This window comes from Penaeus monodon, chromosome 37 (assembly GCF_015228065.2).
Source record: "Penaeus monodon isolate SGIC_2016 chromosome 37, NSTDA_Pmon_1, whole genome shotgun sequence".
Lineage (NCBI taxonomy): Eukaryota > Metazoa > Arthropoda > Malacostraca > Decapoda > Penaeidae > Penaeus > Penaeus monodon.
In genome coordinates, this window is record NC_051422.1 from 20792648 (window position 1) to 20817458 (window position 24811).

A 24811-nucleotide genomic window follows, 5' to 3' on the forward strand; every position below is an offset into this window, starting at 1 on the left:
TGGACACTGAACTTAATTCAGAACCAGGAGAAAAATGAAATGATTTACGATTCCCAATCAAATGAAAGACCAAGAGAAAACTGTGACAGCGAACAAGATCCAAATCCCAAGCATCCAAGAAAACACGAAACCGGCAGGAACAGCGTGGAAGCAGAACCGATCACACCCGATGACCCAGCAATTAACAGGCAAGATAACCCTAATGTTATCATAATAAGCTTAGCAGATGAAACAAAATCTTCCAACTTCTTCAATAATCCCATAAAACTAACGGAATCTATAAACAAATCTGAATTCCAAAAATATATTATTGAAGACTCCTTAAGAGTACTGGGTATTGGAAAAGCAATAAGATTTGAAGTCAAAGACATAAAAAAATTCAAAAATTCAAATTCAATTCAAAAAATGGGAGAATGGAAAGTTATATGTAAACAGCCAGCCTCCAGTAAGAACATAGGTTGTTCTTACAGAACAATATTCCCAGTTGAAATTAAGTCCTGAAGAAATAGAAGATAAAATAAGAACAATTAGCAGAAAGAATTCAGAAATAATAGAGGTAATAAGAATAAAAAGAATTAATAAAGATAAAGAAACTGAAAACAAATGGATAGAAACAAAATCATTAAGATTAACATTTAAAGGCCCCCTAGCAGAAAAAGTTGCAATAGGGCATACCTCCTATACAGTAAACCAATACACTTTCCCAATACCCAAATGCTTTAACTGTCTTAGATATGGCCATGGGATAATGTCATGTAAAAATAAAAAAAGATGCAGTAAATGCAGTCAATTTGATCATAGTTATAAAGATTGTATAAATACAGAATATTTTTTCTACTGCCAGGAAAATCATGCACCTAACACTTCTTATTTTAACAGTAGGTTCATGTCTGAGCCGCCGTGGTCACAGCATGATACTTAGTTTTTTCATGTTGTGATGCTCTTGGAGTAAGTACATGGTAGGGTCCCCAGTTCCTTTCCATGGAGAGTGCCGGTGTTACCTTTTTTTTTAGCACCTAACACTAATACATGCAAAATACACAAAGAAGCACAAAAAATAAACACCAAAAACATAACACCAAACAACCTAGAAATAAAGAAACAGTTTCAAGAACTAAAACCAATACAAACAGAACTTGCAAGTGAAACTACTCCAAGAACAACAATAAATAACCAGAACTCAACATACTACATAAACAAACAAATTAAAAACAAGACAAACCCACAAACAATAGAACAGATTATTCCAATAACATTTGCCCAAACATTAAACCAATCTCAAAGCTTAACATTAGAACAAAGAACACCCAAAAGAAAAAAAAAATACGAAATATAAATAACAAACAAAATGACATAGCACACACACCAGAACAAACAAAACAAACAGACAAAGAAAACCCAAGGGAAAAACAAAACGACCCAAACCAAACACTCACTAAACCTTTAACTCAAAATGATTCTCCTGTTACCAACCCCAATTAAAGAAATGAAAACACATAAAGTAAATAAAAAAATAGAAGATTTCTCATGGATAGAGACAATAAAGGAAGTGGTCAACATAATCACAAACTTAATTAACAATATGAACTCAGATAAATCATTCCTAGAAATTATCACAGATACAATAAAAGAAATAATGCCAATATTTAAGAATTTAATTAAACACTTTAATGAATAAAATAATATTGTGGAATATAAGATCAATTCAGAACAAAAAGACAGAGTTAAATTACTTGATAAATAAAGAACAACCCTCCAAATGCTCCAGTAAAAATAATAAACAAAATTTTAAAACAAATAAACAATACTGGAATAAAGGAGAATATCCACAAGAATTTAAAAATGTAATAATAAATCCAATAAACAAACCAGACAAAAATCCATCAGAGACAAAATCTTATAGATTTATTAGTCGAATACCCCCCCAATCCCTTGCCCGTTGTTGTCGTGGGGGGGTTTAGGAGGCGGAGACTGGGACCCAATGATGGGGAACTCCCCAACCTTGGGACTCAGCCCTCGACTCAACTAATTTTGCATGGTCTTTATTTTCCTTCCCACCTTTCGTTTCTGTCCCTTCACCAAACCCTTCTACTATCCACCTCCTAAGGTGTGAGAGCCGTGCTGAAAGGATGAAAGGCTGACTTTGTGCCAGTCCTGAACGGCCTGAGGGAGCCATGGGCACGGTATTCCCCTGATTTAGTTATCTAGCCCTTACCCCTCAAGGGGACCCTGAGGGGTGGACTGTTTATCCCCAACATAATCCAGGCTTACCATGGCCAATAATGAAAACTTATCTCCACTATTAGGGGCAATGAGGCTTGCCCCTTTATCAAATAGCCCCAAAGATGTAAACTCATCCGATTCCCTGACCCCAGGCTCTCCTTTGACCACGGCTCCGAACACTGCAACAACTACCCCCTCATCAATGCCTACTAGTACAGTACCCCCAAAAACCCAAATTCCTTAAGGAAAATTTCCACTTTCCCAGTTAACGCTCAATTCATCCCCTCTACCCCCACAACCCCAAACCCTCAACCACCCCATCCCCCCTTTTAATCCCTTTTTTACACCCTTTTTGCCCCCCTTTCCCCATAACACTCCCTCCCCCCAACACTACCCACGTCCCCCCCCGCCCTTTAACCCCTATCACCAAAACCCAATTTTGAATACCCTTTCCCGCGAAAGGCCAAAAGGGGCCCTTTTTTTTCCCGTGATCCCCCCCCACAGCTCCCTATTCTGACAACACCCTTCTTTCCAACAAGGGTCTCCAAAAAAAATTAGGTAAATCTCTTTCCGTACCCCACCCGACCGCTCCCTTTTTCCCAAAAGAAAACACCCGGAAAACCCAAGCTATAGCTTTAACCCAAAAACTAACAGACATATAGGGAAAACCCCTTTCCTTTTTGCCCCCCCCCAACCCAAACCCTTAATATTTTGCACCGGAACAGTTTAAAATTCCCCCAATCTTGACAAAGATTGGTTTCAGATTGTGGAGAAGCCCTTTACTTGCCTTCTCACGGGACTATGATGCAACGCAGTACAAGACTACTCCCCATTCCCCCAGGGGTAATTCGAAAAAAAACCCATTTAACATGCCAAAAATTTCGGGTAGACATAAACCTTTCCCCCTTTAAAAACTTAATTGGGGGGGGAATCCCTCCCTTTTTGGGCCATACCAACCCCCCTCCACGTGGGTTCCCAAAAAATTTTGGCGTCGGGGAACCCCGCCAAAACTTTGCCTTTCCCACAGCCGAGGGCCCCTTTGTCCCCCAACCGGGCCAACCCGATCTAACTGGCCCTGCACAATCAGGGGCACATGGGGCCAACGGGTGGCCCCCCCCCCAAAATTTGTATTTTTTTGGGGGCTGCCCCCACCTAAAAAATTTGAGTCGAGGTGGGCAACCTCAGATTAAAACTTGGACTCAAAACCTACGTGAAGCCAGACAAAAAACACTTTGACGGGGTTTTCCTTTATTTTCCTTTTAACCCCATTTAATACTCCCATTCTACCAATTCCCCAAACCCCCCCCCCCTACATCAAAACCCCCCCTCTTCTACCCCCTACCTCCCCAGTAAAACTTTTTTTCCCTTTCCAAAATTCCAGACATTTTCCAACTTACTACAGAATCTCAATCACCACCACAAACCCCAACTTTTTCCCCCCTCTCCCCCCCTCGAAATACCCTTTTAACAAAACAGAACAAACGTCCACCCCCTCTTCCCCCCCCACACTCACCTCCACCTTCCTTTATCCTTTGCTTGAGACACCAGTCCTCTCTTCCCCCCCTCCAAGAAAACCCATAATTTCCACAAAACTTTCCCCAAACCCCAAATCAGAAGAAGAAAACCCTTTAAAAAAATTCAAAATTTTCCTAATGAAAAAAATGACACCAAAACCCCCAAAACTTACAAAATCCTGCTCCCCTTTCCCCACTCCAAGAACCCGCTGATATCCATCCTCCCCCTAACGATATCCCCCCACCCCAATCCTCCACCCCCCCCAACACCCATCCCCCCCACCCCCCAACCCCCCCCACCCTTACCCCCCCAAAAATCCCTCCCTTCCCTTCCCCTCCCCCTGGTACCACCCCGAATCCCTTATGTCACAAGGATCCCCGTCCCCCGACCCCCCACCTCCCAATACCCCTCCTAGTAGAACACCAACTCCCACACCTCTCCCATCTCAGACCTCTCAGTCCTTTTCCCACCCTCTAGCTGCTTCCCCCCTCAAAATCAGTAAAGTATAACTATCCTTCATTAGAATATTCGCGGTTTCCGCTCCCACAGACCTGACCTTCGTCATATCTAACACATCCTCCAATACCAATCCCCAATTATCATCTCATCCATACTTATCAATCAGAAAACACCATATGTCACACCTCCCTTTCAAACCAATGTCCCTTGCACAGTTATCCGTATCTTCCTTGTTCCTTATGTAATGTTCCCCTTTCAATCCCACACATCCTATTATCGTGCCCACGTTTTGAAACAACCCGTACCTCTGCTTTCCCCCATCTATCCTCCCTTCACCGACCTCCCAACCTATCAGACATCCTTTCAGAATCCCACACTTTCTGCTTCAACAACCTATTACATATCCTTCATCTAATCTAACTCCTTACCACACCCGACCCTAACCCTTTCACTCACCAATTCCTTTGCCCAGCTTAGACAACTAATCACTAACTCAACCACCCTTCCCAAACATTAACTATAGTGCTACATGACCTTAGATGTCTAGCACATTTCTCTTGCTTTTAACCATTAACCATTAACCATTATTAGTCGAATAACAAAAAAAAAAAAAAAATTGAAAATATAAAAACAAAGAGAATAAATTGGTGGTTAGAAGTAAATAAAAAACTAGATGAAGATCTTACAGGTTTTAGACCAAATAAAAGTACAATAGAAGCACTACAAATAATAGATGCACGCATAAATAATGCATTTAAAAATATAAAATATGCATTGTTAGCCTGTATAGACTTAGAAAAAGCTTTTGACACAGTAAATCATGGCGCACTACTAACTAAAATGTCAAAATTAGGAATTAATGGTATTTCATTAAAATGGATCTACAGTTTTCTTAAAGAAAGAACATTTCAAATAAAGATAGGTGAAGAAATATCTGAAAAAGGAAAAATGTCAAGTGGGGTACCTCAGGGCTCCCCAATAAGCCCAATATTATTCAATATAATGATAACAGACCTAAAATTACCAGGAAATGTAAATAAAATAATATATGCAGATGACATAACACTAATAACCACAAATAAAGATTTAACTGAAGCAACAATTAATCTAGAAAGAGCTTTAAGACATCTTAAAGAATGGGCAACCACATGGGATTTAAAAATAAACTTAACAAAAAGCAAAATAATGTGTTTTACACATAAGAAGATAAGAAATATACCCAACATAAAAATAGATAATGAAGAAATGGATTTCACAAACAAACATGATATCTTAGGATTAAGATTTGACTCACCAAGACTAAACTGGAAAGACCATATTGAAAACGTAAAAATAATATCTTTAAAAAGGATAGATATCATGAAAAAACTATCCTCATACACATGGGGTGCAAATAAAGAAACACTGTTAAAATTTTATAATATATACATCAAACCTAAAATAGAGAATGGAATATCAGTTTATGAAAATGCAAAAAATACAGAATTAAAAAAACTAGAAACAGTACAAAATCTAGCACTAAGGATAGCAACAAGTTAATTTAGATCCACCCCAATAATATCCCTTGAAGCATTAACTAACAAAATACCAATAGAAATAAGAAAAAAGGAAATAGAATGTATTCAACTAGCAAAAATATTAGAGAAACCAGATAACACACTAATAAAGCAAATAATAATAAATGAAGATAAAAAATTGTTAATTTACAGAGCCATAGAAACCTGTAAACATTTAAAGCTAAATATATCAACAAGTATAGTACAGAACATCACCCCAGTACCACCATGGTATGATATCTCACAACATTTAAGAACTCAGTTTATAAATGGTATATCAAAAGATCTTTCAGAACAAATAATTAAAAAACAGTTTCTGATGTTAGAAAAGATAACATATAGGCAACAACAAAAAAAATTCACAGATGGATTGAAAATAAAAGAGCCAAATTCAGCTTCAGCAGCAATATTTATCCAAAATGCTAACATTACAACAATCTGGAAGCTACCAAAATGCACAGATATAACCGAAGCAGAGTTATTTGCAATAAAACAAGGATTGCATTACATTCAAAATAACAAAATAGCAAACTCAGTAATCTTCACACTCCTTTTCAGCACTACAATTAATAGTAAATCACAGACCCAAAACATACAAACAAATCACATACGAAATACAACAAATAATACTCACATTAGCAAAACAAAAACAGAATATCATATTTCAATGGATACCGTCACATAAAGGCATTAGAGGCAATGAAATAGCAGATCAAGCTGCTAAAAAAGCACACATGAATGAATAAATTCCACAGCCATAACAAAAGACATTAACAATCTAATAAAAGAGATAAAAAATAAGAACAGAAAAACATGGGAAGAACAGTTGATAGAAATTCTAAACACAAAAAACTATTATATCAAAGATAACAAACCAAATGAATGGTCAAGAAGAATTGATGTTTGTTTATCACGAATAAAAACAAAACACACAAGATTAAAACAACATCTATATAAAATAAAAATGGAGACAGACCCAACTTGCAGATGGTGCCAACATGAAGCAGAAACCATAGAACACCTAACACTTCAATGCCCAAGATTTAACTCACATAGAATGAAATTATATGAATCATTAAAAAGAACTAATATAAATAATCCAAATATGTCTCTTTTAATAACAGGCGAAGAATATTCATCAGCTAAGAAATACTACATATTAAGACATTTCAAGATCTTCCTACAAAGATAAAAAATAATAGACATAATATAAAAACTCCAATCAACAAAGAAGAACCAAGAATCAAAGATCCAGGGAATATAGACTTCAAAAGTCTAAAACCCTATAAAAGAAGAAGAAGAAGAAATATAATGTTTCTAATGCCTCTTATTGGATATCTGAGCATGTCACTATCTTCTGTATTAACTATTTGGGTTATATTGAAAATGGCAAATTATTTAGGAGACCCCCCCTCCCCCCAATCCCTTGCCCGTTGTTGTCGTGGGGGGGCTTAGGAGGAGGAGACTGGGACCCAATGATGGGGAACTCCCCAACCTTGGGACTCAGCCCTCGACTCAACTAATTTTGCATGGCCTTTTTTTCCTTCCCACTTTTCGTTTCTGTCCCTTCACCAAACCCTTCTACTATCCACCTCCTAAGGTGTGAGAGCCGTGCTGAAAGGATGAAAGGCTGGCTTTGTGCCAGTCCTGAACGGCCTGAGGGAGCCATGGGCACGGTATTCCCCAGATTTGTTACCTAGCCCTTACTCCTCAAGGGGACCCTGAGGGGTGGACTGTTTTTATCCCCAACATAACCCAGGCTTACCATGGCCAGTAATGAAAACATATCCCCACTAGTAGGGGCAATGAGGCTTGCCCCTTTATCAAATAGCCCCAACGATGTAAACCCATCCGATTCCCTGACCCCAGGCTCTCCTTTGACCACGGCTCCGAACACTGCAATAACTACCCCCTCATCAATGCCTACTAGTACAGTAGCCAACAATCAACCCTTAAGGAACATTTCCACTCTTCCAGCATGCTCAACTTCAACACCTCTATCCCCACAACCTCCAACATCAACCACCCCATCCTCCCTTATTAATACCTTACAGCCTTATTGCCCACCTCTCCATAACACTACCTCCCTCAACACTACTCCATCTTCGTCACACCCCCACCCTTCTACTACCCCTATCTCTACAACAATCTTGAATACTCTCTTTAGCGCAGCCAAATGGGAACGATTTTTGGTGATCCCTCCCACAGCTCCCTACTCTGACAACACCCTTCTCTTCCAACAATGTCTCCAAAAACAAGTAGGTAAAGTCTCTTTCCGTAGCCGACCCGACCGCTCCTGTCTTGTCACAGTAACATCCGAAAACCAAGCTATAGCATTAACAAAACTAACTGACCTATATGGTAACCCCATCCTTGCAGAACCCCATCCAACCCTCAATACTTGCACTGGAACAGTTTCAATCTCCCCAGCAAATTGCCCAGTCTATGACAAAGATTGGTCAGACTGTGGAGAAGACCTACTTGCCTGTCTCACAGACTATGATGCAACATCAGTACAATACTACTCCATTCCCCTCAGAGGTCATCGAAAGAAACCCACTAACATAGCCAAAATTACCTTCCGTAGACATGACCTTCCCTTTAACGTCTACATAGGAGGAGAATCCCTCCCTGTTCGTCCATACCAACCTCCTCCACGTCAGTGCCAAAATTGTTGGCGTCTAGGACACCCAGCCAAACATTGCCGTTCCACAGCCAGATGCCCACTATGTGCCCAACCTGGCCATACCCGATCTAACTGGTCTGCACAATCACGCACATGTGCCAACTGTGGCGGCCCCCATAATGTATTTTATAGGGGCTGTCCCACCTACAAATTTGAGTCTGAGGTAGCAACTCTCAGATTCAAACTTGGACTCACACTACGTGAAGCCAGACAGGAAGCATGTCGACGTGGTTTCTCTCTTACTCCTTACTCCAGTAATACTGCTCATTCTACCAATTCTCCTAAACCCACCCCCCCTACATCTAACTCCCCCTCTTCTACCTCCTACCTTCCCCAGTCAAACTCTTTTGCCATCCTAAACCCAGACACTCCAATCTCTACTACAGATACTCCAATCACCACTACAACCCCAACACCTTCCCCTCTCCCTCCTCGCACTACCTGTAACAGACAGAACAAACGTTCCACCCCCCTACCACACAAACACCTCCACCTTCCTTTGCCCCTACGCTTGAGACACCAATCCTCTCTTCCCCCCCTCACAAGAAATCCTTTATCCCCCAAAACTCCCGAACCAACTCCTCAGAAGAAACTATTGAAAATATTCAAGATTACTTAATGAAAACTGACACTCAACCTCCAAATCTTACAACTCCTGCTCCTTTCACACTCCAAGTAACTGCTGATATCCATCCTCCTCCTAACGATATCCCCCCTACACCCTATCCTCCTAACCCCTCCCAACACAGCCCATCCCCCCCCGACCCCAACCTTGCCCACATTAACCCTCCCACCATCCCCTCTATCCCTTCCATTCCCTCCTGGATACACACGTGAATCCCTTATGTAACCCTCCCACCGTCCCCTCTATCCCTTCCACTCCCTCCTTGATACACACGTGAATCTCTTATGTCACAAGTATCCCCTTCCACAGACCTTCCGTCTCCTAATACCCCTCCTAGTAGAACACCAACTCCCACACCTCTCCCATCTCAGACCTCTTGGTCCTTATCCCACCCTCTAGTTGCTTCCCCCTCAAAATCTCCAAAACGTACTACAATCTATATCACTAAAGTATAACTATCCTTCATTGGAATATTTGCGGGTTTCCACTCCCACAGACCTGACCTTTGTCATATCCTTTCCTCTTACAACCCATCTATTGTATGCCTTCAAGAGACCTTTCTTACACATCCTCCAATACCAATCCCCAATTATCATTTTGTCTCTTCCCCACATTCCCTTTATGTCTCGTCCATACTTACCTCTGCTTTCCCCCACCTATCCTCGCTTCACCGACCTCCCAACCTATCAGACATCCTTACAGAGTCCCACACTTTCTGTTTCAACAACCTATTCTCTTTCCTCAAATGCATACATATCCTCCATCTAATCTAACTCCTTATCACACCCGACTCTAACCCTTTCACTCACCAATTCCTTTGCCCAACTTAGACAACTAATCACTAACTCAACCACCCTTCCCTAACATTAACTATAGTGCTACATGACCTTAGATGTGTAGCACATTTATCTTGCTTTTAACCATTAACCATTAACCATTAGGAGACACCCGCATTGGCTGAGAAATTAGGTCCTTTCTATTAACATTAACTTGTTCTATCCAAATGAACACAAATATTTTTCAATGAATGACAACAGTGGTTTCTAGGTATTTTCTTGGGTAAATATCCAGAGCTTTTACAAATGTAAAGAATCGCACCCCCGTTTCCCTGTCTAAAATGTTTAAAATTAGGGTTGGAGAGCCTTTATTGTTACCCCACAAAATTAGAGTGGACATTAGTGTTATTATTTCTTTTTTGTTGTTTCTCATTAATGGCATTCATTTGTATTTTATGGATAGAGATGTTCAGCTTGTGAAGATGTGCGAGTCCATGCAGGGCAAAATAAAACTCCCAGTTTTCAATGGAGTCAGTGTGGAAGTTGCCTTTTCAAGAAGCAGTGCTATCTTTGGCCCACTGCAGTAACAGATTGTCTTACCAACAACAAACCTTATATGTGGAGGATATCCCCCTTTGAAAATGATAGATATTGTAGAAATATGTCAACAACAGTAACTGAATATGTTAACTTTGAAAGTCCATACTGTGCATTTTTGGCTCGTTTCTTTTTTTTAATATAGGGAAGCCTGCAAGTTCTATTTTGCCAGAAGGTAAATGGAGAAGATATGTTGACCTTTGATTGAATGCCAGTTGGTGAGAAGCCAGAAGCTGTCCTCTAAATTTTTACCTTAGAGAAATATAGCAAAGTAAAAAAATAGCATATATCTGTTCTGATGTTGATAATGGCAACTGCAGATAACAGCAGATTATTTTCAAGGTCAAACACTAAGTGACATTCATAAGCAGTAATTTTAATAATTGGTTCTTTCACTTTTACAAAATGAAATGATTAAAGGCATGGAAAATATTTTTAAGATATGTTTTTGAATTTTAGATTTTAAAAAGATGTCAGTGATCATGTGGTTAAAAGAATAGAACTTTCCTGCCTCAAAATGAGATTTATATTTCATTGTATATATTGGTATTGTACTTTTAGAAAGTTTTTTTTTTTCTTTTTTTTAAAGAACATGATTTTAACTTATTAAAGTCTTATCAAAGTTGTTGTCTCATTTCAGGGACCATGTTTTTTATTCTATTATATCTAATATGTTTTTTCATCAGTGGATATTGCTTTTTTCAGATATCTGCTAGTATATGAGGAATATTGGTATTAAAATGGGCTTTTAAAGTGATTCACCAAGATGGCAGATGATGTGTAAGTAAAGCTAATCATAAGGAATATTATTTTATGGCAGTTTTATATATGTGATATAAGGTATTCAGAAAATATGTTTACACAGTTACAGTATTAAGAAAAAAAACTTCTTTATGCAAAGTCACAATGCACTGGTTAGCCTTTAATTTTCATTCCTTCTTTTGTGCAATGTGCTTTCCATTTTCATAATATTATGTATGATATATATGTATGTATGTACTTAATGTGTGTGGGTATGGTTATACTATGTCTTTTTAAGCCATTCATACAAATATTAATTTATACAATAATATTTCAGGTCTGGGACCAGCCAAAATACTGCCTTGAGAGATAAGTTTGTCTCAGTGGTTGGTCCTGTGTTTGAAGGTGGTGAGGAAGCAAATATACTTACACTTTTGACTTCTTTAGCAAATGTGTGTAGACATGATGAAGGCTTGGTTGTTACAGCACCTGATACAGCCACCAATGTTAATGAGGCTAATGGCCACAAAAGCTCAAAAGCCTTGGAATCTGATAAAACTTCAGGTAAAGTTATTTGTCTAGATACTTTTCCACACCTATTTGATGTATAGGCTTATACAGTTAGTGGAATACTGTAAATTAAATATAATGGTCTTCATAGTGAAGCATAAATGATGTGATACTTTAAATCTTATATCATTATTATCAACAGAATTCACTTGCTGGCTGATAGCTGAACTAGTAACAGTGGAAGGGTCAGAAACTGTAAACAAGGCAAATGTAAACCTGCAAGTGACCATCATGCAAATTTTAGCAACTCGCAGTCCTCTTTTGTTCTCTGGAGTGATGGCTGATTACATCAACATTGGATTAGGTAATAGCAGCAGGATTCATGTGAAATATTTTATTTTCTCTGTTTTGGCAGTAGTTTTCAAATACAAAGTTCCAAATTGCTTATAATTTTGTTGTTGTTACTGGAGCTGGAACTCAGAGAAACAGGTTTTATGTGGTGTTTTTATTTGGATGATCCATATACTTTTGTTATTTGTCGATTTTAAAAATTTGTTACACATTTTTAGAAAGTATGATTGACCTGAAAAGTTTTTCTTGTGATTTATTTTTAAATTTGTTTATTCAGAGGGTAAAGAAGTTCTCTTTGAGGGGGGCACTGTTGTTTGCCAGTGCTTTTCTTCAGTGATCAGAAGGAATGATGCCCATCCAGTTCCCAAAACCATCATCTTTGTGGATGACTCAAAACTGGATCGTATCCTCACAACAGTTATCATGGTAAGAAACAATGTGGGTAGAGTAGATGCATTATTCATGGTACCTTCATTTAGCCAGTACCAGATAAAAGCATTGTTCTGAATTGAGCCCTTATGGCCTATTTATAAAGGAAATTAAGGAGAATTTAAATATCCATTTTCTCCTTTCATTTATCTTTTGTTTTTTCTTCATTGTTTTATTTCTTTGATTTACAGGTTCTTGGCCAACTAGGATCCTTTATAGAACAGTATTGCTGGCAGATGATGGATCGAGTGTGGTTACTCATCTGCTCATGTCTGGAAGGAGGAGATGAGAAACTGAAGGTTGCTGCTCTTGGTGCAGTTACAGTTCTTTTAAACAGTTGTAGTGTCCCACAAAGTAATGAGGTAAGAAATGTGTCTTGATGGGCTTTATTAATCCTTTCCTGACAGGTAGTATTCATAGTGGCCCGGGCCTCGCTGCCGGGGACTAAGATCGTTACCCTAGCATGCACGACCGCTCATGCCCAATGCCAGCATCCCTTGCCTTTTGTTCGTAATACTAAGAGCCTGTGTTGTATTTTCAAGATTATTGTTTTCCAAGGTCTCTATTTGCCATATTTCCTGATAAATCAAGATATTTTTGTTGTTATGTAGACTCCAAAGTTGATCATTATTTGCTCTATAGTCTGAATGAAATAAGCAGTGGGTGGCATCATGGAGTTGAAACCGTAGTTTTTTTTAGATAACTTTTGTTTCAACAGGTTTATATTATCACTTCCATATAGATATACCTTTTTGTTCAGTGTTTTTATAAATACGTGATTTTTTTTTTTTTTTTCTTTCTTTCTTTCTTTTCTTTTCTTTTCTTTTTTTTCTTTTTTTTAATACATATTGGTATTTTCACGTGGTTTTACATCATCACTTCATGTATACTATATATCTGGCCAATGAAGTCGATTACCAACGTAATTTTTTTTACGCTAACCTCGGAAGCCCAAGAAGCCCTAATGAAATGCATAGGATAGGAAAAATGAGAAAAGGTGTTAAAAACAACTACTTAATCACATTTTCAGTGGCAAAAAAAATATTATTTTGCCATAATTGTAACAAAAAAACTCATGGCATGGCCATACATACACCATGGCATGTACGTACATGCCCCCGGCAGATAGTCCAGGCATGTCATGGCATGTATGTACATGCCACCCATCGGGAAAGGGTTAATGGATGTCATATCACTCAATTGATGAATTTTGTTGATTTCTAATTTTGCTCTTGGTTTTGATATTCTTTTTTGAATACTATGTGCCTAGGTTGTTACTAGTATGATTTTCAGATTTATATAGCTTTATATATATATATATTAATATATATATATTTATTTATATAGATTTATATTTTATTTATTCTTGTCAAAATATGCATTGATATATTTTTTTTAGATATTTAATTGATGTCTTCTTTTGACAGAGACAAGACTACTTGCTGCAATGTGTTGGTGCCTTATTGTCAAGTGTGCTGGAAGAGAGTGGGTCTGAGGAGAACACTGGGAAAATCATTACGGATTTGCCTGGCACACATCAGCAAATTGTTCAGAAGGAAACAGACAGTGCACTCTCTGAAAATTTAGCTAAGGTGATACATGTCCTGCTTCAACATATTCCTTTTATGTTACCAATATTTCAAGAAGAAATGCTACAGCAAACTTCAGTTTGTCTTCAGAAAGCAGGACTTAAAAAAATATCAGGTTTATGCTTGCTAAATTATTAAAGAATTTATGTCAAGTATCAGGATCCTGATGTTACTTTTGGATATTAAGTTTTATATCATGTATAGCATTGATACTCTGTCAGAAATTGAACACATTAATAATTGTTTCTGTAGTAATATAATGAACATCATTTTCAAACAGAAACCCTAAGAGCAGAACTTTTGAAGTGTCACTGTGTACTGCTTGATGCTTTAGCATCATCACCATGTGTTCAGGATGCTCAAGAAGCCATGTATTTATGTGCTGAAGAAAATATAATGCTAAAGGAGGTAGTGATGATCATTGATTGGTTTTATGTAGAAAAGTTAATATGCATGTTATTTTTTCTCTAATGAAAAACATTATGTGTGATAAATGTTTGAGATACATTGTCAGTAAAGGTACCAAGTGGAAAATAATGATAGAGCAAATCATTCTGTTGCAGGTTTCAAAATTCATCCTGAAGAGAATAGTGGTTAGAGATTTGCTGGAGGCATTGCCAAGCCATGCTGTTCAAAGCCAACAACAGGAAATATCTCGTAGCCAGTCTCGAAAAAGACGATTGTCTGAGAAGTAAGTTCACATATAAAGTTGTATGTAATTTTTTTTTAGAAAAAAGAGTGAAAAGTTTTTAGGTTGATGTTTTACAGCCTAATTGATGCATAGTAGTTGTAGGGCAAACTGTTTTTATTTTGATAAATTATTTTGTTTAAGAAAGTGATGCTTTTCAAGTAAGATTTGGATTCTATACTACTAGTAATATAGAACTTAGGATTTAGAGAGCAACTTTCAGGGATAAGATTCTCATTTACCTTTATTTCGCAGACTTTTTTTTTCTGTCAGAAGATGATAATGAAATTTTTCTTTTGCCGAACAGTGAGAATGCACAGCCAACTATAAGTGTAGTGACCATAAGCAAGCTGTGGAAGCAAGCCTTACAGACAATGGGCAATGTATTGTCAGACTGGACAGATGGCACAAGTGCACTAGACCTAGATCATGTAAAGGCACTGGGAGAGATCATCTGTACAGCAGGCTGTGTCATTACCAACATCCCAAACGCCCAGGTTATTTATTGAAAACTTTGTGTGTGTGTGTGTGTGTGTGTGTGTGTGTGCGTGTGTGTGTGTGAACACAGAAACTCTATATGCTATCATGTAAAACAAGTTCTGAATGCATTAGCTGAAAGCCACAAATTATTTTAGCCTTCAATTTACGGATTGCAGAATTACTGGTATAGCATAATGTCATAACATATGCTTTAGAGAGAATAACAAGAATATATTTAAAAGGAAATAGATATTATTAATGATGTAGTCATGATTAACAGACCTTAAAAGAATTTTGAAGTTCATATTTCAAATTCCAAATCAGTGAAAATGGCAAATTATCTTTAATACTTAAATTTGTGAATTATATTTAACCTGTATATAGTTATTTTAGTGTCTTTGGAGTTGATTTTCACATTTAGATTTTTTCACTATTTGTCTGCTTATTTACCTTTTAGGTTACACTGCAATTTTTCCCTGACTCTTGGGTAACTGTGGCTGCAGATTCACTAGCTACTATCATGGCAGAGACGGATAATGTAAACTTTGTAAGTATAATTCTGTGTGAAATACAAACAGAAAAAAAATTTAGATGATCTTAACACCTTGGATGTCGTGGCTTGTGCGTGGCTTGTAGGCCTGGCTCATATGAACACTTGCCTTCAAATTGTATTGTTATTATCTCTGCACAAGCTTTTTTTTCTTTTTTGCTTTTTTCCCAGATTTATAGTTGTCATTTGTCATTCTGTATCATAATGGTAATAGGCTGTTTTCTTTGAATGGACTTAATATTATCACTCTACATATTCTACAAAATTGTGTTATTTATCATTGTTTTCTATTTTTGTATTATTGAATTTCTGTAACATCCTTTTCCACTGACCATGGTCGGCAAGACTATGATCCTGAGCAAATGAAATAATGTAAGATCCCTTTGCTAAGTACCCACAAAGTCTAATCTTCCTCCAAGAGCTTTGTACCTACATGCTGAGTCATTCCCGTCACCACAGCCAGAGTTTTCATGACAGGTCCTTCCCATCACCCTGGCCCTCTGCCAAATTTTTCTGTGCTGGCATATTCCCATCACCCAACCCTTAACCAAATATTTTCATGATATGACAGTCATAACACTCAGATCCAATGGGCTAATAAGGTTTGTAGAAGTCAATAAATCTTTTCAAGTATTTCTTTTTTCATGGAAGACTGAGAAAAATTACTCTTCTCTTAAATGAAGGTCATGTGTTTGATGGAAACAGTTGCATACATGACATGGACTGGGAGTGTTGCTGAGTCATCAAACACAAAGCCTCAGAATAACCACATGTGGATGGCCCTTGCAACACTCCCTTGGATGGCCTCAGAAGTCAGCTTGTTAGATCTGAAGCCTCCAAATGCAAAACAGTATACATCTTGGGCATCCAGACTGAAATGGGGAAATGGTATGCATTTCCCATTTTGTAGAATTGTTAAAAGTATTCGTGGTTAACATATTTGACTAGGCCTTGTTATGAATTTTTTTTTTTTTTTTTTTTATGATAAATATATGACAAAGATACTGAATTTTCTGTTTTGTTTCCATTTGTATAAATTGAGATAATATTATAGTACATTAGCAGAAGAGATTGTTTTAATAATGTATTTATTTTTCTTTCAGATTCCAGAGTGAAAGCTATCAGTATTTCAATTATTGCTATGATGCCAGAGGACCTTGCCCCCAAATGGCGATGCCACATCATGCGAGCAGCAATCAATGAAAGAGATTCAGTTGTGATGCATGAGGTTGCAAAATGGTTCCCAGTGGTGAGATTCCTTTTTTTTCTTGCTATACCTTTTCAGTAATGAATAAAAGTGTTGCTTTTACGGTAGGAGAAACATTATAAATTGATTAAGCAAAGTTAGTAAAACAATTTTTTTTTTTATAGTAAGTCTATTATTTGAATTGTGAAAATAAAAATCTTTGTTAGCCGAGCCAATGCAATTAACCCCTATGATCCGGATGATGCGGCCATCACATCATGAAAAATTTGGCTCAAGGGGTGGGTGACGTGAACATTCTGTCATAGGAATATCTGGCTTTGGGCCGTGTTGATGTGAACTTGCTGAAGGCTGGGATGATAGAAATGACTCCCCATGAGTGTACACTGTTCTTGGAGTGGGATTAGACTCATTTCACATTTAGTAAGGAGCTTTTGCATTACTTCCATCAATAAACAAGGATGGAATGTACTCTTTGTGAGCCATGACTGGAAGAGCACTGGAGTTTGTACAAGGAAAATAGCCTATTACCATTTGGATAAAGTAAATCAAATGACAAATATGGACATTGGAAAATGGCATAAAAGCTAAAAATGCTTATGCAGAAAGAGAGAAAATAAATTGCAAAGGGGAGACATAGTCTTGTTACTGCACATGAATGTTCACGTGTGCCCAGCGTACAAGCTGCACACCTGTCAGAATGGCTGATCAATTAAACCATGTGATAGCACTGAAGCATCTGTATCCAGTGGGTTAATAGAAAGTGGCTGAATTTCTTTAATAACTAAATATGTGCATATATTCATCATTGTTACCTTTTGATTTCTTTTCAGATGGTGCATCAGTTAGGGGGTGCTGGAGGCCAACAGTTAGTGGGTGAAGTTGTAGGTGCTGTTTTACATTTCCCTGATAACAAGACTGTACAAGCTGGAGCTGCTTCATTGAGTCACTTGTTGTGTGCTCTTCTTAATCACACAACAGTGAAATGTCCAAAGTAATTACCAGGATTTCACTTTTATTCTTCTTGAACAAAAGCGATTAAAGCCTTATAGTTTGCATTCTGTAATTAACTCAGTGAGAGAGAGAGAGAGAGAGAGTGTGTGTGTGTGTGTGTGTGTGTGTGTGTGTGTGTGTGTGTGTGTGTGTCTGTGTCTGTGTCTGTGTCTGTGTGTGTGAAATGTCTCTGCACATAGATGGCTCTTCTAATGCTTAGCCACAAAGGAGAGAATTAGTAGACGTTGTGACCTTTCTTTAGTAATACTATGAATATTGATGGTGTTTTTTTTTATTATAAACATTATAATTACTATAATGTTATTGACATTAGTAACAGCAATATAAGATAAAGTAAAATATTTTTGAATGTCAAGGAAAAGTGTAAACAGGTGAGACAGGCAGTACTCGTAATTGGCTCATTAATGACTTAGTACAAGTGTAGCCATCTATGTGTAAAAACAATAAAGTAAACTCACAGTGGGCGTGGCATGTATGTACATGCCATTCCTGTTGGATTTGGGTTAATTTGTTCATAATGAATTTTTACAATATGACTATATATGTTCTGACCATAATGGTAAGATAGTATTCGTGTAGTGAAGCATATACAAACCATATATTAAAAATGATTAAAATTAATATAAATTGATAAGATATATTTCTGCAGGTCAGAGGAGGATACGTATGGCCCGGACATCCTTGTCTGCAGAGTATGCAAGAATGCAAATTCAACTAACATCCTAGACCCACAGCGTGTTGATCCAACACTAGTGTCTCGTTTCCTAGGATTGCTAACACACTCTGACACAAAAGTCTTAGTATCGATTATTGACGCTCTCCCAGCTGTTATCACCCATAAAAAGTTGAACCCACATATGATCAACCAGTATCTCTCACTGTTAGATCACCAGGATAAGCAGGTTGTCTCTCCCATGTGTAGACAACTCTCAGAACTTGTTTGTCAAGGTGTACAAAATGATTCAAGCCAGGTATTGTTTTTTAACTTCAGGTCTTCTTAAACTTTGAGAGATATTATGTGATTTAATATTGTTTGTTATTATTATTGATAATTCATTATTGATGTTGTTAATTTATTGTCATTGTGAATGAGGATGATATTATTTTTATCATTATTATAATAATATTTGTTGTTATTATTATTATTGTTATTATTGTTGTTATTGTTATTGTCATTATTACTATTATCATTATTAATATTGTTACTATTATGAATTATATAATCATTATAATGATTATCATTAGTATCATTAGCAGTAGCAGTAAAGTTAGTATTACTAATATAAGGATTAGTATTATTAGAGTCATTACTTGTTGTACATGTACATTCAGGATTTGAAGTCTGCTGTGGTGTCCAAAGAAGGAGAACTGGTTCTTTCTTATTTGAATGAGCTCTTCAGGACAGCTGAAAGGAAGAAATCATCAAGCAAAACTTATCTTGCTGTACTAGAAGCACTGCATTATCTTGTCAGGTTGGTTATCTAACTTTATATATTTATTCATTTATTTATTTTTATTACCTTCTTGAATATTTTATTTTACTTATTTCTGTTATTATGCTACTCACTGAATTAGAATTGCTAAAGCTTTAAATTATTTAGTGATATGCTTAATGTGGATCATATCAACATGTTTTGATTAATTGCAACAGGTGTCCTCTAGGTGGATTGACAGGTGGGGTGCTTGTGCTACTCTTACGTTGTTTAGCAATAAGTGATCGGCTTGTCACAGCACAGGCTCATCTCATCATCCACTCCTTGGCCAATACTCTTGGACTGCCATTGAAGGACCTCTATATCAGACACCGCCAGTCTCTTGCTCAGGTAGGCCACTGATTTGTCTTGGGTAATTTGGACCTCTTTTTCCCCCACACTGTTGAAGGATTTTTAACCCAACGACGTGGGAAAATGCTGTGCTCATTTTAGAATTTGTGAAATGTTTCTGCACATAGATGGCTCTGCTAGTGCTTAGCCACAAAGGAATCAATTAGTAGACCTTGTGACTTTACCCGATTTCACCGTTCCTTGAATTTCTGGGGAAAACTTTTTTTTTTACTAATGCTGTCAGGGTCGATGGTGTTATTTTTGTTATAGAGATTATAATTACTATAATGTTATTAACATTAGCAGTGGCAATATAAGAAAACATAAAATGTTTTCAAAAATCAAGGAAAAGGGTAAACGGGTGAGACAAGGAGTATTCATAATTGGCTCATTGTTGACTTAATACAAATGGAACCATCTATGTGTAAAAACAATAAAGTAAACTCAGAGTGGACATGGCATGTATGTACATGCCATGCCTGTTGGTTTGGGGTTAATAGGATTTTCCTGCAGGGGACAGTTATAAATTCTTGCTGGGGTCTAGAATTTTAGAATTTCTGTTTTTTTCTTTTTAAGTTTGGGATATGCTATTTCATATTTACAACTATTAGGGGTGTTGTAGTAGTAGAACAGGGATAGAAAACAAAAGACATAATTATACTTCCATCTTTGCCCTATTTCTTTTTTAATCAATAATTTCTAGATTGTACAGTATTTAAAAAGTAATTAAATGCCTATTCTCAAATTTTAGGTATTGTCAGAAATAGTCAAACAAGGAGAAGTGGGAGCAATGCTGAGCCATGTTGCAGAGGTTTTCGAATGGAATATATCCTCTACAGGAAGTAGCAGGTCGGTTATTGGAAGTTAAGGAGTTTATCCTCGTGATTATACCATTAACTTTTGAGCCTTATTGTCAGTTTGTATCACCCTCCTTTGCTCTATTTTTCTCTTTTGATCATCTCAGTGAACAAGATATCATACAACAAATTTAAAAGTACAGTAATCTCTTTCAAGTTAAACCTGTGTAAATTGCCACTGATCACAATATTGGGAAGAGAAAGCAATGGAAATAAAACAGTTTCATTGCATGCTGTTTAACTGCTTGTATTTTGTTACAGAATCAAGGCAAAAGCAGTGTAGGACAGTTCATAATCAGTCAGATACGGCATTTACTACCAGCATTAGCTGTGCGTGCAACACAGGAGGCCAAGCCAGGGCTACTGCAAGAATTAGCAGGCTGCCTCTCTCTTCGTTACGAGACATTCTCATAGATCATTTCCAGGTTGCTACTTATTACTTTTTGTTCCTTGAAGTAAAGGAAAGGAAACTTGAAAATGTCTCATTTTTAACCCTTTCCCGACGGGTAGTATTCATAGTGGCCTGGGCCTCACTGCCGGGGGCTTAGATCATCACCCTAGCATGCACAACCGCTCATGCCCAATACCAGCATTCCTTGCCTTTTCTCGTAATACTAAGATCCTATGTTGTATTTTCAATATTATTATTTTCTAAGGTCTCTGCCATATTTCCTGATAAATCAAGACTGTAGGATATTTTTGTTGTTATATAGACTCCATAGTTGATCGTTGTTCGCTCTATAGTCTGAATGAAATAAGCAATGTATGTATCATGGAGTTTGAAACCATAGTTTTTTGTTTTCTTTTTTTTCTTCTTTTTTTTTCCTCAAGTTATTTTAAAAGATAACTTTAGTTTAAAAAGGTTTATATTATTACTTCCATATAGATATAATTTATGTTCATTTTTTTTTTATAAAGACATGATCCCCCCCCCCCCCCCAATACATATCAGTATTTTCACGTGGTTTAACATCATCACTTCGTGAATACTATATAATATCTCTGGCCAATGTAGTCGATTACCGACGTATTTTTTTACGCTAACCTCGGAAGCCCGAGAAGCCTATACTATGAAATGCATAGTATAGGAAAAATGAGAAAAAGTGTTAAAAAACTACTTAATCACATTTTCAGTGGCAAAAAAATAATATTTTGCCGTAATTGTAACAAAAAAAACTCATGGCATGGCCATACATACACCATGGCATGTACGTACATGCCACCGGCAGATAGTCCAGGCATGCCATGGCATGTACGTACATGCCACCCGTCGGGAAAGGGTTAAGAGCTGTCAGATTTACTCTTTTTTTTAATATTAAGAATCACATTACAGAAATATCTTCCTCCTATGATGAAGTTTTGGTTATATCCTCCACAGCATATTTTGGCATACTTAGTATTCCATTATCCTCAAGAAGAGCAGGAGGCTGTATTAGACTTCATAGCTTCCACTACAGATATCCACATTCAGAATATTAGAAGATGCTCTGTGCAGGTAATATTTGGTTTAGACTATAAGGAATAAAGTATGAATACATGTTGGCCAGATATATATGGATATGTGATTGCAGATTTGAAAATGAACATGACATGGATTTGAATAAGTTGGTATTGGTCAACCTAATAAAAGACTATGATCAAGTTTGTCATAGGCATAGTGGAATCTGTTTCATATATATTCTCTTCACAGAACCAGGTCAATGAACTGATCCTTGGTTTGCACGACCATCGGGATGCTGTCTTGCGAGAATTTTCCCGTATGCGAGCTATTGAGCAGAGCAGTGATCATAACACCTCAAGTAGACTTACAAGAAAGACCACCATGGAAAACAAGTTCTCTCATGATCCTGCAACTTCAAGAGATATTGCTGAGTATTTGGCACCTCGACTCTTAGGAATTTTAGGATTCCTAGACAGCAAGCTGGTGTCATCTTCCACTATGTACAAGTAAACAGAGATATTATGTTAATAGTTTCTTAAGTAATCTTGTTTATTTTATTTCTAAAGTACTGAATAATTTTTTAATGAAAATTTTGATCAAAATACATCTGTTTTACAGGGAAAAGCGGTGTGCTTTGTGGTCACTAAGTGATCTTCTCGTAGTTATGGAAGACAGTATATATCTCCAGTGTCGAGGAAGATCTTAGCATCCTTGAAGACAGCACTCAAACTCAGGGATGATGAGTTCTTTGATATTGGGTGCAGTGCTTGGACAAACTTCCTGTACAAGTGAGTCATATATTAGTGAGCATTTCTCAAATGTTGCTGAAATTATAACACAGTATATTATTTTTGAAAAGGTGATATAAGCCTATGTGGATTTTCATGTCTTCCTTAGCCTTGATGAGAGCACCTTGGAGGGTTTATTGGAGGAAGTGGCTGTTGTGGTGAAGCCACTGGTCAAGGAGCGACCTCAGCAGATGGCACCAGTTTTAACAAGTGTCTTGGTAATATATTTCTTTCATTAACATCAGATATCTGTGTGGCTTGAGGTATAATGTAATTGAAAGATGATTAAGGCTTCTGCAGTATATCTCATCAGTAAACATCAATTAGCTTAATTTATTCTTTGTGGTCAGATTCTTGCAGATCCAAATGTGAGATCCAGCAGGAATGAAATTGATTAACTGTTACTGGATTACGACATCATGATAAGTACTTAATCATGTCACTTCCCCCAGGTTGAAATGCCATCTATTAGGCCCCTTCTAGGAAATTTGCCTCTCCTTCCTGAAGACCCTGCCCTTACACAGGTCAATCAAGCCATCTTAGAAAGACAAACTAGAGTGATGGGGTAAGTACAGCATTAACCCTTTCCCGACGGTAGTATTCATAGTGGCCTGGGCCTTGCTGCCGGGGGCTTATATCGTCGCCCTAGCATGCGCGACCGCTCATGCCAAATACCAGCATCCCTTGCCGTTTCTTCGTATACTACAAGCATATGTTGTATTTTTAGTTTTCATTATTTTCTAAAGTCTCTACTTGCCATATTTCCTGATAAATCATGACTGAATGATATTTTTGTTGTTATATAGACTCCATAGTGGATCATTATTTGCTCTATAGTCTGAATGAAATAAGCAGTGTGTGGCATCATGGAGTTGAAATCTTTTTCTTTTTTTTTATATAAAAATGAGTGTTAAAAACAACTTAATCAGACTTTCAGTGGCAGAAAAATATTTTCTTGCCGTGATTGTAACAAAAAAAATCTCATGGCATGTCCATACATACACCATGGCATGTATGTACATATCCCCGGTAGATAGTCCAGCCATGCCAAGGCATGTGCATACATGCCACCCACCGGCAAAGGGTTAATAGGATATATTGTTCCCTCAACATGGTTGTTATACCCTATTTTCCCAGTCTTAATGTTGGTCACACATAATTACAACAAAAATAAGAGCAGTTATGCCAGTGGTTACAGCACTGCAGATATTTTCTTCATAAATTGTTTCAGCCAATAATAGAATGCTCTCTATAATCTGTTGAAATTGAGATTGAAAATATTGATTTTGCCTGGCTAGATTACTGATCTCACTGACAAGAGATAGACTTTAGTTTCAGCACTTTTTCTTTTTTCTTTCATTCTTCCCTCCTTCCTTCCTTCATCCTTTCTTTCTTTTCTTTTCTTTCCTTTTCTTTTCTTTTACATAAGAACACTTTTCAAAATATGACTAGTGTATTTCTTTTAAAAGTTTGGAGGAACTCATGGGGAAGGGAACATTCACCAGACACCACTGAAAAAAAATTCCATTGAGCACCTCCAAGAATCAATATTCAGAGAAAATAATTTACCTCTACTTCTGACCTTGCAACTGTTTTTTTTATTGTTCTGTTATGTAATTTTTCATTTGATTTATTTATTATTATTATTATTATTGTTATTATTATTATTATTATTATTATTATTATTATTATTATTATTGTATTTTTAGAGCTAGCTTTCAAAATCATCAACTGCAGCTGAAGAGCTGAAAACCTTTGATTCTATATCAGCACTTTTAATTAGAAGTGCCCAGTTGAATAATGTATAGTGGACTAATACATGATGACACACTTCACTATTTGTGAGATCATTTATTGTATCTGATGAAGGGCAGATGGAGATACTGCTTTGAAAATGGAAAATGTTTTC

General features: G+C 37.0%; 1 protein-coding gene across 1 annotated transcript in view; it reads left to right on the top strand.

Annotated features, from left to right (window-relative positions):
* The window catches only part of LOC119596041 (serine/threonine-protein kinase ATR-like), a 38881-nt gene that overhangs the window by 146 nt on the left and 13924 nt on the right, over window positions 1–24811 (top strand). Inside the window, 26 exon segments of the mRNA XM_037945141.1 lie at window positions 1–188; window positions 11143–11217; window positions 11516–11742; window positions 11891–12052; window positions 12317–12465; window positions 12660–12830; window positions 13896–14172; window positions 14338–14465; window positions 14621–14748; window positions 15053–15242; window positions 15683–15772; window positions 16459–16663; window positions 16879–17024; window positions 17813–17973; window positions 18643–18964; window positions 19326–19465; window positions 19645–19816; window positions 20568–20669; window positions 20935–21067; window positions 21070–21098; window positions 22052–22168; window positions 22364–22620; window positions 22733–22776; window positions 22779–22902; window positions 23012–23120; window positions 23355–23467. The exon segment at window positions 1–188 is cut by the window's left edge and continues 146 nt beyond it. Of these exon segments, the coding sequence (XP_037801069.1) occupies window positions 11204–11217; window positions 11516–11742; window positions 11891–12052; window positions 12317–12465; window positions 12660–12830; window positions 13896–14172; window positions 14338–14465; window positions 14621–14748; window positions 15053–15242; window positions 15683–15772; window positions 16459–16663; window positions 16879–17024; window positions 17813–17973; window positions 18643–18964; window positions 19326–19465; window positions 19645–19816; window positions 20568–20669; window positions 20935–21067; window positions 21070–21098; window positions 22052–22168; window positions 22364–22620; window positions 22733–22776; window positions 22779–22902; window positions 23012–23120; window positions 23355–23467 (3710 nt within the window). The 5' untranslated portion in view covers window positions 1–188; window positions 11143–11203.